Genomic DNA, 17,913 nt, shown 5'->3' with positions numbered 1-17,913 from the left:
CAGCCTGGCCTGAGGAAAAAAGAATGTCTTTGTTTTACCAGGGACTAAGAGAGGAGTTGAGGGATGTTTTGGCACAAATTGACCTGCAACCCACGATCTGCACGGACATGATTAATTTGACCTTGCGGTTGGATGGGAGAATGCTGGAGATAGGTGGCGAGAAAAAGAAGTGGGAAAGGGGTTTCTATAGGTCCGAGAGGCCTCCACGCCGACCCATGTATAGCCCAGAGACGTCAGCAGAACCCATGGAAATAGGGGCCGTTCGTACACCTTTATCTAAGGAAGATAGAGAGAGTAGAAGAATACAAGGGTTATGCATGTACTGTGGGAAAAGAGGGCACTACATCCGAGAAGGTCCCACTAAACCGAAGGCTTCTGAAGCATGGTCCCGGAATAAACGCGTGGCTGTGTTTTCTTCGGGTCCCGCAACCTCTTCAGGGGTTTCCCCTGGAAGTGGTGAAGGTAACAAAGGATGGCATCTCCCTTCCTTTGCTCCATCCGAATTGTTAGATACAGAAACACATATAGTGCTTCCTGTGGAACTTGTCCAAAGTAATCAGTCTCACCATGTACATGTCATGTTACATTCTGGTGCCACTGGTAACTTTATTGATAGTGGTTTGGTCACACACCTTGGGTTACAGAGGGTACCTAGGAAGACGGCAGAGGAGGTATTCGCAGTAGATGGTAAACCTCTGAAATCAGGCTTGATTATTGAGCAAACGGAAATCCTTCTCTTGACCTTAGACCTGACAAAGGAAAAACATATGGAGGAGTTGTCCCTGAATACAATAGAAGCACCACAGTATGAGGTTATCTTGGGTATGCCTTGGTTAGGTCACCATAACCCCACTATAGATTGGAAAACTAAATCCATTCGGTTCCTCTCAGAAGAATGTCAATAGTATTTAGTTCCCAATAAGCAGACACAAGCGGGGGCTCTATTACATCCGTATGTGGTGGCTACAGCTGCTGAAAAAGAAGTCATGCTACCCATAGAATACTCCCAGTTCAAGGAGGTCTTTAGCGAAGAGCAGGCAGAACAGATGCACCCTCACAAGAAGTATGATTGCAGGATAGATCTGGTAGAAGGGACTACGATAACTGCCTGTAGGGTATATGCGTTCTCTGAGCCCGAAACCAAACATTTGCGCGAGTACCTAGACCACTACTTAGATATAGGATTCATTAGACCATCTAGGTCACCAGCGGCATCTCCGCTTTTTTTTATATCCAAAGCCAATGGTGATCTGAGGGCTTGTGTGGACTATAGAGACCTAAATAAGAATACTGTAAGAAACCGATACCCTCTTCCCTTAATATTTGTATTGCTTGATCAAGTAAGAGAGGCCAAGATATACACCAGGTTAGACCTGAGAGGGGCGTATCATTTGGTGCGTGTGCGAAACGGGGATGAATGGAAAACAGCGCTTAAAACTCGCTATGGGCTGTTCGAATATACTGTCATGCCGTTCGGCCTTTGCAACGCCCCAGCGGCATTTCAGTATTTCCTTAATGATGTCCTCAAGGAGTTTGTGGATTTGTTTGTTGTTGTATACATCGATGACATCCTCATTTACTTCGGCACAGTGGAAGAACATGCCAGTCATGTTGTCAGTGTGTTGTCCCAGCTGCGCGCACACAGGCTCTTCTGCAAACTGAGCAAGTGTGAGTTCGGAGTGAGGCAAGGGGAATTCCTAGGGGTTATGCTTTGTCCAGAAGGATTACGCATGGCAGAGAGAAAGGTCTTAGCAGTGCAAGAATGGCCAACACCAAAGAATGTGCATGATGTGCAGTGTTTTTTAGGTTTCGCTAATTACTACCGTAGATTCATCCTCCACTTCTCTCAAGTAGCTGTTCCAATCACCAGGCTACTTAGGAAGGGTATTGCGTTTCAATGGACTAGTGATGCGGAGGAAGACTTTGCTTTCCTAAAGAATGCCTTTACATCAGCTCCAGTGCTTGCACATCCTCGGCCAGAACATCCCTTTGTGGTAGAGGCAGATGCCTCAGACGAGGCCATTGGGGCTATATTGTCTCAAAGAAATCTTTGCTCGGGGCAGCTGCACCCTGTGGCTTATTTGTCCAAAAAAATGAACCCTGCGGAAAGGAACTATACCATTGCCGAAAAAGAGTTGTTAGCAATAAAAAAGGCCTTTGAAGAGTGGAGACATTACCTGTGGGGGGGCCGGCCACCCAATCACCATATATACGGATCATAGAAACTTGCAGTACATGAAATCCGCACGACATCTTTCTCAGACAAATGAGATGGATGTTGTTTTTCGCGGAGTACGACTTTTATGTTACCTTTCGATCAGGAGTAGAGAACCGTAAGGCCGATTCCTTGTCCAGACAGGAAACCAATGAAATTGTTCATGAAGTCAAAACAGAGGCTATCATCGATCCATCAAAGGTACTGTGTGTTGTTCGAGCGGAAAATTTCTTGGAAGAAGTGATAAAACATAAATCTCTTTCAGTATGGGAAGCATGGGCTGCAGAGGAGACGGAGCGCGTAATTAGGCAAGGGTTGCCTTTTCATAAGGACAGATTGTTTCTACCCACTGTTGCTCTACAAAAGAAGGCCTTTTTGTGGTGTCATGTATCCCTTTAGCAAGTCATCCAGGAGTGAGAAAAACCCAGCAGTTAGTACTACGTCACTTCTGGTGGGACGCCGAAAGATTGATGTTGCCTCTTGGGTGGCCGGATGTGAGGAATGTGCCTGAGCAAAGAATGAAACCAGGGGAAGGAAAGGTAAACTCATTCCCATGCCCACACCACACTTTCCATGGCAATACATCAGCTTGGATTTGATTACAGGTCTGCCCTTGGAGAAAGGGTTTTCGGCTATTTTAGTGGTAGTGGACGGTCTCACTAAAATGGGGCATTTCATCCCTTGTGTAAGTCTCCCTACGGCCAGTCAGACAGCTCAGTTGCTATTATCCAACGTCATTAGGATACATGGATTACCTGAAATCATTGTTTCCGATAGGGGCCCCCAGTTCATAGCCAGGTTCTGGAAATTATGGTGAAAAGACTTGTACATCGAACCATCACTGTCAACAAGTTTTCATCCACAGACGGATGGGCAGATGGAGCGACTGAATCAAACACTAAAAAAATACCTCAGGTGTTATGCAAAGGAGGCCCAGGAGTCATGGGTGGACTTGTTATGGATGGCAGAATTGGCATATAATAATGCTTGGCATAGCTCCATCGGTCTGTTCCCTTTCCATGCGAATTTTGGGTATGATGCCAGAGTTCTCCCTGTGAACATCCCTCGGGAAGTGGTCAATCAACCTATGGTGCTGTCTCAAGTACGTAAGCTCCACTCAATACAGCATAAGGTTAGAGATCATCTGGTTAAAGCCAAAAAGGCCTACAAGAAGTGGGAGGACCGACGGGTGGACTGGTTATGGATGGCAGAATTGGCATATAATAATGCTTGGCATAGCTCCATCGGTCTGTCCCCTTTCCATGCGAATTTTGGGTATGATGCCAGAGTTCTCCCTGTGAACATCCCTCAGGAAGTGGCCAATCAACCTATGGTGCTGTCTCAAGTACGTAAGCTCCACTCAATACAGCATAAGGTTAGAGATCATCTGGTTAAAGCCAAAAAGGCCTACAAGAAGTGGGAGGACCGACACCGGCGAGAGGGGCCTCAGTACAAGGAGGGGGACAAGGTGTGGCTATCCACCAGAAACATACGTTTCAAATTATGCAGTATTTTCCATCCACGGTTTATCAGACCCTACACCATTGTGAAACAACTGAATCCTGTCACCTACAAGTTGCAATTGCCTGGTACCCTACGAATTCACCCTGTGTTCCATTGTAATCTCCTGAAGCCTGCTGTGGGGGCGCGTATGCGCGCTCCGCCTCCTGTGATGTGTGATGGGGGTTTGGAATACGAGGTCAAGTGCATTCGGGATTCCAAATTGAGACGAGGGGTGCTGTGGTATCTGGTTTAATGGAAGGGGTACGATGTAGAGGACGATTCATGGGAGCCTTGGCAGCATGTCCATGCCCCTTCGGCAGTTCGTTCCTTCCATCAGCGATTCCCTTTGAAGCCTGGGCCTAGGAGGCACTAGGCGAGGGGGACCTACTGTCAGGATTCAGGCGAGCAGCGCCTACAAACCTTCATTGAACTACATTACCCAGGAAGCCCGCTGGTGAAGAGGGATTTAGGCTCTGGTGTCGCGCAGGAAGTTGTGCGTAATACTGTATCAGTTTGGTTTCACTCTCTCGCTGAGAGAGTAAGGAAGCAGGGAGGCGTCGCTGGGAATCTCTGGGTCCAAAGATTTCAGGCTGGATTGTTCGTGCCTCGAGGAAGACCGTGAGTACTGTGCAGTGGGGAAGTCGGGAGTTCGGATTCTTCGACGCCAGAGGAGGATTTCTCGTTGTGGTTGCAGGAGCGGAATACGGCGGTGCTTCCGCGTATTGCCGTTTCCTAAATCTGGTTCTAATTTTAGTAGGAGGACACAGCGGAATACAGTAGTGGTCACAACCGCGTACTGCCTGGTGTGCAACGTCTCATGGGTTGGTGAAACACTTGATCTGCGGAGTATGGCGGTGGTCGCAACCGCGTACTGCCGTGTGAGCAACTTGTGTAATTGTGAATTACATTCTCAACGGAATACGGCGGTGGGTTGTAACCGCGTATTAACGTTTGTTAACCGGATGACATTTATTTATTTTTTCCCCTGAATATACAACACCTAAAGGCTAGCAGGCCTCTCCGTTAAAAAACTATGTTTAGCTCCCCTGCCAGTTCCTATCTCCGACTTTCTTTGGAACCATCAATTACTGTTACGGAGGTGAAGTTAACCCTGTAGGATCCAGTGGTTTTGAGCTTTTACTTTCCTCAGAACTGGGAGTGAGGTTCCGCCTACATTGTGCTCATTCTCGTTGAACCATCTTGCTAGGGTATTCTGAGTTTTCCCTTATTATTTTCTGAGGATACTGTCATGGGTATGTCTGGGTATGTATAAGATATACTGGAAAATTGATGAGGCGAAAGGGAAGATTGATGAAGTTAATGCTTTGCGTGTTTTCCATTTCAGGCTCAATATCTGTCTTCGTAACCATTAAGGATCCCCAAGGAAGGTGTTACACCTGTAGTTCTATTCAGGTACATGATCCAATCCTCTAGCAAGATATAAATGAGAGTAGACTTGTACACGTTATTAACCCTGTGTGTTTGTTGTTTCAGGTTCTATTCCCAAGCTGTCCCTTCCCTTGCCCTCGCCCGATCCTTCGAATACCCTGTGCACGGTCACGTTTCAGGGTGTTGGTAATATCAGGAGGTGGACCTTCTTTTCTACTACGACTGGATTCTGCGGAGCCGGGCCTGACAAGGTCTAATTCTAGTACTGTCCGACATTAATCCTCAACCACAGCTGTGCGGGTTCACCCCATTGCAGAATTATTTTCCTTGCCTATTACAGCAAGTTTAACACTGCATGATTTTTTTCTGTGGCCGTGCAGGGCTATATTCTCCATTCCTCCCCCCCCCCCCCACCCCTTTTCCTCCAAATATCTTTTTTCGTCCCACATACACAAACCCATACACATGCACCCTTTTTCAAGGTTTTCCCTCCTTCCCCTTATCGTGGGTCTCCACATCGCAGTATTTCCATCTGGGTTGATAGGTCACAGTGAATACAGAAAATAGACCATAGTCCAGGAACTCTTTTTTTTTTTACAATTCCCTTTATTTCATTAATAGGAATAATTATTTTTACAATATATTCTAGATTTAAAATTCAAGTAAAATTCTTTTATTTCAATAAATGCTTAGAAAAGTAAAAAGTACACTGTTTTACAGAGACTACATGTGTGGCTGGTCAGGATTACATCCTGGGTCAAGTAGACTTTCTTTGCAAAATCAGCAGAAGAAACTCTTGTCAAGGCGTGTCTCCAAAAAGGAGACACAATGCTTTGGAGTGGTTACATTGGTGTTCTCCATTTTGGATTTCCATCCAGAGAGGTGGTATCAGAGGACAGAGTATGTTACGCACAAGCTGAAGCCAGAAACAAAACCTTAAATAGCCGGGGGAGCCATTTCGCAGAGGAGAAAAATGAAATAAATCTCACCTGGCCTCTTAAATTTTGTTGATTATCTTTTACGAAGGTGAAAGTAGTGACGGCAAAGCGCTTATGGTGAGTTGGGAATTGAAGATCAGAGGAAGCAGCCCCAACTGGTATGACTTGGGTCTTGTAATTATCTCCAGGGTATGGACACCTGCACGACAAAGTGGTTATTGACAGCGATTCTCAAAGCACAAAGACCCTCTGCCAGCTGCCCCCTTGCACACCACTCACCTCTTCTCCAGGATCGCCCACCGCGGCTGCTGCTCGGGATCGCTGGAAGGGGTGGCCCAGCACTCATTCAGAACCAGCACCAAACTGGGGTCCGTGCTCTGTAGAACGCGCACCTCCACAAAGACTGGATCCTTGAGGACCTTTATCACAGGGTACTCGCCGTCTCTGTAGTAAGAGCTGTATGCTTGATCTGTGGGAAACAAAACCAGAAGGGACACCAGAAAATGCCATAACATCGGCTACTGTGGCAGTGTATGGATACTCGTGCACAACAGTATTTCATGGGAAGTATGAGATTTCCACAAAGTGCTTTGGATGTAGCATTCCCTACACACATCTTTAAAATCTATGAATTATGAAGCACATACACCATTACCACTCCACTGGACTCGCTGTTCCCTCCCACACACAGCTCTCGCTCTTACTGTAATCAGCCAGTTGGTGGGGTCTACACAAGGAGTCAGTCATTAGGTTTTCGTGGAAACCATGGTGATAAGAGTGCGGGGATGGAGCAAGAAGAATGTGGTGAGCAAACCTGTCCTAGAAGCATGAACCACCAGATCTGCACACAGAGCTTCTATCAGCTTAGGCACATAACCGATCTAGTGGTGCTGGTCTTTTCATAGCACAGTTTGCGAATTCCTTGGCTTTTTGGAAATTTCAGTTCTTGTGGGCAGGTTGGCATCTGCGGTTGTGGATTTACTGAACAGTGTTTCCGTGGGATATCTGGTGTTGGAAATTTCAACCATTTGCTGTCTGTGCACGAGTGGGTGATGTGGTTTGCAGGATTCATCTTTCCATACTATAAAATTTAATAAAAAGAAAGCAAAGATCTTATGGCCCTACAATCTATTCCATGAGAAATGTGTTTTAGGTTATCCCTTGGGAGTGCTCATGGAAAGATGGCGTGACAGGAAGGATTAAAGTTTAGGTCTTGAATGTCATTTTCTCCTTGTTAAGAGGTGGTTTGTACAGGTGAAACCATGTGCCCTTCCAAAAGACCCAAGTATTTGTCAGACTCTTTATAGTATAGGTTTTGACTTTTGTTGTGTTTCAGATCTAGATTTTGCTGGAATCAATGCCACCCTGGCTTCTTTACTACCCATGCCGATCTCCCTGCAGCTGGTACAGAGCAGTCCACTTTGACCAGGTCTGCCATTTCCCAGCCCCAAGTCACTTTGCTTACTTGAAGGATGCAGAGTTACCTGCGGCAATTCTCATCTCCAAAGGCAGGATGCCAGAGCTGCTGATCGGAAGGGGAGGTGGCACCGTGAACACTTCTATGGTCAGCGGGACCAAGTCGCTACTGGCACTGAAGCTGCACCGCACAGTTAACCTGGGTGAAGGGAAGTCAGATCAAATACAAAGAAAGAAATAATAAGCAAACAGTGGGCAGCAGTAACCCATACAGTAATCACTCCTTTTCATGTAATGAAATAGGTCTACACCAGGGGTCTCCAACCTATAGCTCAGGAGACACCGGTAGCTCGCCAGTACCCTGGAAGTAGCTCCCTGAAGAGCAGCCTAGCACAGTACTTAATTCAGAAGGTCTACTGTAGCCATATTGTAGAATGGCACTTTGCCAAGAAGAAAGAAAAGGTTCTTTGCACGCGTTAACCCAAAAGGAAAGTGCAAATTGGATAGCAAACATTATATTATGCGAAAATTATGAATATGTGTAAACTCAATGACTGAAAATTCAACATTGTCAAACAGTTCTTTGATTGATAATCCATACAGATTTGTGGAGAGTTATAGATTTGAGCATTTCCTTTGTGCATGTAGGCACTTACTGCTGTGATGATAATCATTAATTCTGTAGATGTTTCATTATGATAAAGTTTTTCATGACACTGCTGTTAATATTCCCCTCTTATGCGTTAGCAGGGTGGTTGCTTTTTAATTACAATATCAAATTATGAATGTGTTTCAGCCAAAATAAATATTGTATCCAGAATATACACTAGCACAATGTCATTAAGATAAGTATGGAAACGAACATTCTTAACTGCACATCCCTTTATCTTGGAAAAAAAAAAGACAAAAAAAAAAGTATATAATATATATATATATATATCCAGCACAACATCCTCCGTTTACTGGGGGCCACCGACTCTGCAGGGTGGGCTCAAAGGTTGCAGGAGCGGAGAAGCCTGCATGTTCAATGCTTCAAAAATAAAGCCCCACTCCGACTTCTGTGCAAACACAAGACTTTATTCGTCTGAAGCAGCATATATATATATAACTCAAGTCCTGACCGGTTTCGGCGTCACCACGCCTTGCTCACAGGTGAGTTCAATATTTACCATGTGGTCACGAGGCCATAGGATCAACCACAGCCCCCAGCATGCATCATCGTTGCTTTGTAATCACGAGGCATTGCTTAATATTCATGTTTTGCCCAAATAGCGTTTTATGAACAATGTCCCAACAACGTACCAATTTGTAATGTGCACGCATTCCTTCTCACAGCAAGTGCACTTTTATGCTGCCTCTGTCCATGATAAGGGTTAGCACTGCGGAGCTTCCAAGAGGAGAAAACTCCCCTATTCCCTTTCTCTCTGATGCGCTACCAATACTTCTGGCAATCCTTCGTTTGGTGCGCGAGAGCATGTCATGCCCCCTCCATAAAATCCAGCACAACATCCTCCGTTTACTGGGGGCCACCGACTCTGCAGGGTGGGCTCAAAGGTTGCAGGAGCGGAGAAGCCTGCATGTTCAATGCCTCAAAAATAAAGCCCCACTCCGACTTCTGTGCAAACACAAGACTTTATTCGTCTGAAGCAGCATATATATAACTCAAGTCCTGACCGGTTTCGGCATCACCACGCCTTGCTCACAGGTGAGTTCAATATTTACCATGTGGTCACGAGGCCATAGGATCAACTACAGCCCCCAGCATGCATCATCGTTGCTTTGTAATCACGAGGCATTGCTTAATATTCATGTTTTGCCCAAATAGCGTTTTATGAACAATGTCCCAACAACGTACCAATTTGTAATGTGCACGCATTCCTTCTCACAGCAAGTGCACTTTTATGCTGCCTCTGTCCATGATAAGGGTTAGCACTGCGGAGCTTCCAAGAGGAGAAAACTCCCCAATTCCCTTTCTCTCTGATGCGCTACCAATACTTCTGGCAATCCTTCGTTTGGTGCGCGAGAGAGTGTCATGCCCCCTCCATAAAATCCAGCACAACATCCTCCGTTTACTGGGGGCCACCGACTCTGCAGGGTGGGCTCAAAGGTTGCAGGAGCGGAGAAGCCTGCATGTTCAATGCTTCAAAAATAAAGCCCCACTCCGACTTCTGTGCAAACACAAGACTTTATTCGTCTGAAGCAGCATATATATATAACTCAAGTCCTGACCGGTTTCGGCGTCACCACGCCTTGCTCACAGGTGAGTTCAATATTTACCATGTGGTCACGAGGCCATAGGATCAACTACAGCCCCCAGCATGCATCATCGTTGCTTTGGTGGCCCCCAGTAAATGGAGGATGTTGTGCTGGATTTTATGGAGGGGGCATGACACGCTCTCGCGCACCAAACGAAGGATTGCCAGAAGTATTGGTAGCGCATCAGAGAGAAAGGGAATAGGGGAGTTTTCTCCTCTTGGAAGCTCCGCAGTGCTAACCCTTATCATGGACAGAGGCAGCATAAAAGTGCACTTGCTGTGAGAAGGAATGCGTGCACATTACAAATTGGTACGTTGTTGGGACATTGTTCATAAAACGCTATTTGGGCAAAACATGAATATTAAGCAATGCCTCGTGATTACAAAGCAACGATGATGCATGCTGGGGGCTGTAGTTGATCCTATGGCCTCGTGACCACATGGTAAATATTGAACTCACCTGTGAGCAAGGCGTGGTGACGCCGAAACCGGTCAGGACTTGAGTTATATATATGCTGCTTCAGACGAATAAAGTCTTGTGTTTGCACAGAAGTCGGAGTGGGGCTTTATTTTTGAAGTGTATATATAAAAAGATTTAATGAATTGGAAAAGAAATGGTCTAATATCAAACCAAGAATTCAAATTCATGATGAACGAATATCCAATAATTCCTACATTATACCTAATCCCGAAAATCCATAAGGGAACTTGTCCAGTACCTGGCAGACCCATCATCTCTGCAATAGGTGGTATGAGCGAACAAATCTCACAATATGTGGATCACTTTTTACAGATACATGTGCAAACTCTCCCATCGTATATCAAGGACACTAGTGACTTCCTTGAAAAAATCACAAATATATTATGGGATGAGAGCTTTTCGCTCATTACATTGGACATTGAATCACTGTATACGAGTATTAATCATGAAAGTGGTTTGAATGCTACCAAACATTTTCTTGACACCAGACCTCTCATTTTTCATAATCATAATGAGATGCTTATTCAAATGATTAGATGGTGCCTCTACAACAACTTTTTCTTGTTTGAGAACAAATTGTACTGTCAAAAGCGAGGCGTGGCTATGGGAGCCTGCTTCTCTCCCAGCTACGCGTGTTTACACGTGGGCTGGTGGGAGGAGCAGGTTCTCAGGGGCTCATTGGGTTCCAAATATGAGAACAACATAGTGTATTGGCTAAGATTTATTGATGATGTGTTCCTGGTATGGAGGGGAGACACCAATAGTGCTGTATTATTCATCAATGAGATTAACATCAACAAACTCAATTTGAAATTTACATCTCACATTAGTCAAACACAGGTCCCTTTCCTTGACACTACTATCTATGTATCAGGAAACAAATTGGAATCCACATTATACAGAAAATCTACCGCAGGTAACTCCACCTTACATGCAACTAGCTCCCATCCTGGCCACCTCATTAGGAGTATCCCCTATGGGGAACTATTAAGGCTCAAAAGAATTTGCAGTACAGAAAATGAATTCACAAAATGCAAGGTAGAGGCACTGGCAAGATTTAGAGCTAGAGGCTATAGTGAGTCTGTTCTCAAACAAGCGAGTGATAAAGCAGCACTGAAAGCTAGAGAAGAACTACTGGGCACAAATGTTAGGCCATGTACTACGAGAGAGAATGGAGATGAGGAGAATGCTCCACGTCTCATAATGACTTTCAACAGACAACATAGACAGTTGAGAGCAATTATTAATAAAAATTGGCCCATTTTAAAAACCGATGGTGTACTGGCGCCTTTCTTGTCAGATAAACCGTCCATTACATATAGACGTGCCACATCCATGAGAAGCCAGCTGGTTAAAAGCAGCCCAGAGAATGTATCCAATAGTACCTGGCTACAACCAAAGAAAGGTTTTCACAAGTGTACATCTTGTAGAGCATGTAAATTTGGGACTAACCGTACTACATATAAAACTCCCTTTAGTCCCAAGGAAACACCAATCAAAGGGCATTTTAATTGCCGTACAGAATATGCTGTCTATGTCCTCACCTGTACCTGTGACCTATCGTATATTGGTAGTACCAAACTTCAAGTGCATACCCGTATCCTGCAGCATTTGAGAGCCATTGTTAATAATGACAGCACTTATCCAGTGGCTCGTCATTTCAAAGACAAACACAACAATGACTTAAAATGTCTTAGTTACTACGTAATTGACGCCATCCCTAAATTACGCCGAGGAGGCAATAGGGAAAGGCTACTAAGGCAATTAGAGACTCGCCTAATACTGGAAATGGATACGAAGGCCCCTTATGGGTTAAATACCACTGAAGATATGCACACCTACCTTTAAATCTGCTTAGAAGTCTGCTTGGAGAAACCTCATAAGAGCCTCTTTAACAGGAGCAATCGGGAACAAGTCTCCTGCCATATTGATTGCAATGATGTTGATATTTGCCCACAAGTCACACTTATGAAGTATTACTAGTATTAATAGGATCCTTTAAATTAAGTTGATCCACTTACTTGAAATGAACACACATCTAGTTTGGGATTCTTATGCCCCTCTGAAGTTTCCACTGATTTAATTTATTTATGGACACTTCTCACTTTAATTTTCTTTTTTATCTTTACACTAGTTGTGATAATAAATAGGTATTTTATTGTACAGTTTTTTAAGCATTCTACTACATGTACTAATATGTACTTGCCAACATTGACGGTGCATTAAATTAAATTCCTATTAGAAGATCTGCATTATGCACTTTTCGCAACTTTGCACATTTGAGGGGTCAATCGAATGTTTTTTACACTTTTCCTTGGTTTATGGGTGATTTTGATTATGAAGTAGAGTCTTTTTCTGTGACACCTTCATCCCTTTTCACATACACATAGTTGAGTTTTGATGGAAATTAAGATCAGGTGGACAACCACACATCTAAGACTCACTAAATTACGCATTTATGCCATCATTTTAAGAAAACGATTTTAACATATAGTGAATTATATTGTATTTATACTGAAATGTATTTATGTATTTATTTATTTATACGTAAATGTGTATTTAAAGGTGTATATATATATGTTATTCCTTCCACTTTATGTAGCAATATGCAATTAATGTGGAGAGATACCACCTAGTCTGTTTTCCAAAATCTAGTATGTGTAAAAATGTCGCAGTCTATTCTCTATGTCTAGTAATCATGTGACACTGGGTTTGAAAGAGGAAAAAAAACATTTAAATTGGAGTTTTCCCGCTATGGCGTTGTTATGTGAACAAGGCCGACGGTACGGCCGAAACGCGTCATGACCAAGAGCAGTGAGAACCGAAAATAAATTTCGTTTTGCCACCTAAGAGGAGTTCGTGTCATTTCCTGATGGAGTGATTGTTGCAACATATATATATATATATATATATATATATATATATATATATATATATATATATATATATATATATATATAAATATAAATAATCTACTGGCGGTCGCCAGTATATAGTTATAGTTAGGACCGTGTTTCCATAGGAAATCTGCAACATTCTATTTGGAATAACTTTGGCGCCGGTTGACGAATCCTCGCGAACTTTTCAAAATAGGTGGGGCGCTCCACTCCGCTCCTACCCTGAAAGTCTCGGGGGGATTCGTCAAGCGGGGGCTGAGAAAAAAGGGGGGTCCCAAAACGCGTTTTCCCCATGCAATTTTCCATAGGGACCTTTAGTCCAAGGTACAGCCCGAACGGCTGAACAGAATTACTTGAAATTTGGCAGAGAGGTAGTCCTCAGGTCAGGGATGTGCCTTTTGCAGGTCTGGTGTCAATCTGTTCAGTAGTTCCTGAGAAAATCAAAAGTAAAATCATATATATATGTGGGCGGAGCCTAACCACACATCTCATCCTGAGATCTGATTGGCTGTCAGCACTTCATCCAAGAAGTGTTGGCAGCCATCTTGGGACCAATATACATGATAGCACCTCATTAAAAAGCATTGCAGTTAATAGAAGGTTTTAAGACTTTAGTTACATTATAAATCATTTGTTGATGGTACCATACTCATTTTAGGAATTGTGGTGTGTTCTAAGGTGATTTCACCATGTGAAAAAGCCTTCTGCTGGGATATCATGATTGAGAGAAAAATATTTTCTCATGCTTTTCCCACAGAGGTTTGGAAGGTGATCTATAAGCTAAACTGAGAGCTTATTTTCTGTAAATTCACATTATCTTTCTCAGTCATGTGAGAATTAAGTCTGACATTCTCAGTAAAACATGTACATCCAACAAGGGCAGAGACTGTCAGTTGATTCCTTTGTGTTCTACTGCAGCTTCCCAGAGTGTTCCAAAGAACAACTAGAACGCTAACAGTCCAACTTATGATAAACGTATGGCACACCTGAAGCCATCTTGCTTGGATTAAAGTGGTAACTCTTAAAACATTTAATTTAAAAAGGAACAAAATGAGGGGGTTCATTTTCCCATAAAAAGTATGATTAGTGCTGCAGAAAGAAAAATTAGGGCACATTTTGAGTGACTTCTCAAATCCTCTTCTATTTCATAAAACAATTCTGACATGCAGACTGAAACATGCACTTTCAATACCAGCAGCAGTTTTCCCTGGTGAGCAGTAGCTTTACTACAGTGATCTAATGAGCAAAAAGAGTGCTAACATTCTGAATTTATGGCAAATGTGTGACACATCTGAATGCCTTTGGAATCAAAGTAAAAACACTGAAAGTATTTCCTACTGAGGAGACTGCAGTAAATGAGGAAATTAGGAAACTTCATAACAAATAAGTCTGCCAAGATGGCCACCAGAGACAAAAGAGCCCAAATGTAGACCAAATATCACCCAGATGTAGCCCAAGTATAGCCCAATGACAGAATGTCCCAGAGTGTTCTTAAAAACAACTAGAGCGCTTACTGTCTTCATTATGACAAAAGTATGGCACACCTGAAGCCATCTTGATTGGAATAAACTGGTAACACTTAAAACATTTAATTTAAAAAGGAACACAATGAGGGGGTTTATTTTTCCATAGAAATTATGATTAATGCTGAAGAAAGAAAATGAGGGCACATTTTGAGTGACTTCTCAAATCCGCTTCTATTTCATTAAAAAATTCTGACATGCAGACTGAAACATGCACTTTTAATACCAGGAGCAGACTTCCATGGTGAACAGTAGTTTTACTACAGTGATCTAATGAGCAACTAGAGTGCTAACATTCAGAATTTATGGCAAATGTGTGACATATCTGAATACCTTCATGATGGAATCAAAGTAAAAAACTGAAAGCATTTCCTACTGAGGAGACTGCAGTACATGAGGAAATTAGGAAACTTCGTAACAAATAAATCTCCCAAGATGGCCACCGGAGACAAAAGAGCCCAAATGTAGTCCAAAATCACCCAGATGTAGCCCAAATATAGCCCAATGACAGAAGTGTGCAAAACACTTATTATTTTGTGTTTTTGCAGTGTTATATAGTGCAGACTTGTCAGGTATTGGAGTGCTTTACATGAGCATTGGTTACATCACACAAGAACAAATTCATTTTGGTTGTAGACATGGGGAGACTAAGTGATTTGACCAGAATCACAGAATGTTGAGCTGAAGCAGAAACTCCAACCTGGTTCCCCAGTTGCAAAGTCTGCAGTTCTGGAAGTAACACCACATCCTCTCCCCTAAGTGCAACATTTAATCAAGTGGTCAACTGGATAAAAAAACATAAAGGTAACAAATAATTTAAAAGTGCTTTGTCGCTATTTGAAAACTCAGAAAATATGTCCTTATTTTAGTCTTTTAGAGCACTAACCATAATTTTGATGCCAATAAGACCCTCTCATATATGTAATTTCTAAAGGAAATGCTCTAGGTATTACCAGTTTTGATTACATCAAGATGACGTCAGGCGTTCCACACTTTTGTAATAAATATAGAATGTTAGCAATCTAGTTGTTCATTAGGATACTGTTGAGAGGCAGAGGCCAGGGGCACGGACTCTGAAAATTGAAGGCAGGTAGGAGGGTGCAAAGGCAACAATTTAACCACACTGAACAGGCAGGAAGGGCAGTGGCAGCACAACAGACTATGGAGGGCAGTGGAAAGGGGGGCAGGGGCAACAAACCAACAATACAGGACTTGCAAGAGAGGCTGTGGCAATGTAATAGACCATTGTGGGCAGAAGGAAGAGGCAATGGTAGTACAACCAGCCAGGAAACGTCCAATGTTTTTAAGCTCAAATGGGCTTTATTTGATCTGTCTCCTGTCTACAATCTCCTCTTTTTCAATGTAACTCAAAGGGGAAAATCAATACCCCAGTTTTTTTTCAAAATCTCCCTCTTACCAAGTTCAAAATGTTCGCAAGTATGGTACATTGGATCATGGAAGGAAATGGGGTAGGGACATGGACTTGGATAACAGAGGACAGAAGGGACATGGAGAGGTGCACCAAACTGACCCTGCAGGGCAGGCATCAGGGTTTGCAGCAGCACAATACACCACACAGGGCATGCGGGACGGGAGTGCAGCACAACAATCCATAGAAAGCAAGAGGGAGGGGACAGGACCATGCACATGGACAACAGAGAACATAGGGGCAAGAGGCAGGACCATAATGAACAGACAGGAGAGAAAGCTGCAGCATAACAGACCATAAAGGGCAGGAGGAATGGATCAGGGGCATTACACTGGAACAGACAAGCCAGGAGGGAGGGAGTAGGGGTCTGCACATGTAAACAGAGGGCTGGGGGCAAGGGGGCAGGGCAGGAGCAGCAGGATAGCCATGGAGGTCAGGCAGGATGGGCACTAGAAGCAAGACACACCATGAAGAGCAACAGTGAGACTGTGATGGCATACACACAGACCATGGAGGAAAGGTGGGAGGGGTTCAGGGGCAGCTAACTGACCACACAGGGAAGGTGGGAGGGGCCATGGCAGCACAGAAGACCATGCATGGCAAGTGGGAGGGTTAGTGGTAGCACAATGGCTATGATGGGCAAGAAGGAGGGTGCAGGGGCATGCACAAAGGACGATGGAGGATAGAAGGGAGGGTCAGGACCTGTGCACAGACAAGAAAGTTCAGGGGAAGGGGCCTCACAACAGACCGCACGGGGCAGGCAGGAGGAGCAGTTGCAGCACAACAGACCAGGGAGGGCAGAAGGGTGTGGCAGTACAATGGACCATGTAGGACAGGAGGAAGAGGATAGGGGCATGGCATGTGGACAGGCAGGGTGGAGGGGGCAGGGACAGGTTACAATCATCTGACAATGCAAGGCAGGTGGGAGGGGAGTGGCAGCTCAACAGAACACTCAGAGTAGATAGGAGTGGCAGGTCCATGGAACATGGTGGGCAAAAAGGATGGAGCAGGGGCATATACAAAGACATCGGAGGGCAGGGGGAAGGAGAATAGGGGAAGCAAGCTAAGCACAGAGTTTAAGCAGGAGGTCAATGATGGGGCATAGAATTGGGCAATGGAGGGCAGGAGGAGTGGACTGGTACATCATACTAAATTGAGGGCAGTGGCAGCACATCAGACCATGCATGGCAGGAGGGAGGAGGCTAGTCCATGGATTCACACAACAGAGGATAGGGAGGAGGGGATGGGGCAGCAAGCTAACTGTTCAGAGAAGGCGGGTATTAGGAACTTTATTGTTTTTAAAACGTGTGTCTGTGCGAACTACTTAAAACATGAACAAGTATGCAGCATAATCTCACTTTTATTCAGGAAGAAGAGGACGTTTGTGACTGTGACTCCGGGCTCACTTGGCAGAAACACCCCCTGACCCTCCACCCCCTATCACAAAATGTAATGCCCGTGAAAAGGGTAGGTGAACACAGTGTTATATAGAACATAGTCCTGAGAGCACGATTGAAAATGAAAACTAGATATAGTGTATGGTATAAACTATGCACCAAAAAGTGTCATATAAGATGAACCGGGCGTGAAATATAATATGCAATACATTGTGCGCAATGACAGATTCATTGGAGAGCGCGAGATAGCACAGGCACTAGCGCGTGCTATGCGATATGCGCCTTGGAGTGTAATATGCACAGGGCAGTGTTGTGTAACCTAACTAGTCTCTAAAGTTGCAATATAAAATATGTGCTGGGGAGTGTAACGTTGCATATGCACTGTGACAAAGATATGGATCCCAGATTGTAATATGTATGGCATAGCACTGTGCGTTATAACATAGGCATCGAGGAAGGCACGTTAGATG

General features: G+C 44.0%; 1 protein-coding gene across 3 annotated transcripts in view; it reads right to left on the bottom strand.

The window, feature by feature from the left end:
* Positions 1-17,913, bottom strand: part of LOC146810628 (zona pellucida sperm-binding protein 4-like) — a 124,183-nt gene that overhangs the window by 14,258 nt on the left and 92,012 nt on the right. For all 3 annotated transcript variants that reach the window (XM_085614438.1, XM_085614437.1, XM_085614436.1), the window contains exons 7-9: positions 7,530-7,660; positions 6,325-6,514; positions 6,097-6,244 (exon numbers count right to left, since the gene is read on the bottom strand). In XM_085614438.1, coding sequence (XP_085470564.1) covers positions 6,097-6,244; positions 6,325-6,514; positions 7,530-7,660 — 469 coding nt within the window. The remainder of the gene's footprint in view (positions 1-6,096; positions 6,245-6,324; positions 6,515-7,529; positions 7,661-17,913) is intronic.

This window comes from Triturus cristatus, chromosome 7, assembly GCF_964204655.1.
Source record: "Triturus cristatus chromosome 7, aTriCri1.1, whole genome shotgun sequence".
Lineage (NCBI taxonomy): Eukaryota > Metazoa > Chordata > Amphibia > Caudata > Salamandridae > Triturus > Triturus cristatus.
The sequence above is the reverse complement of the archived record's forward strand: the minus strand, read 5'-3'. Positions and strand labels throughout refer to the sequence as shown.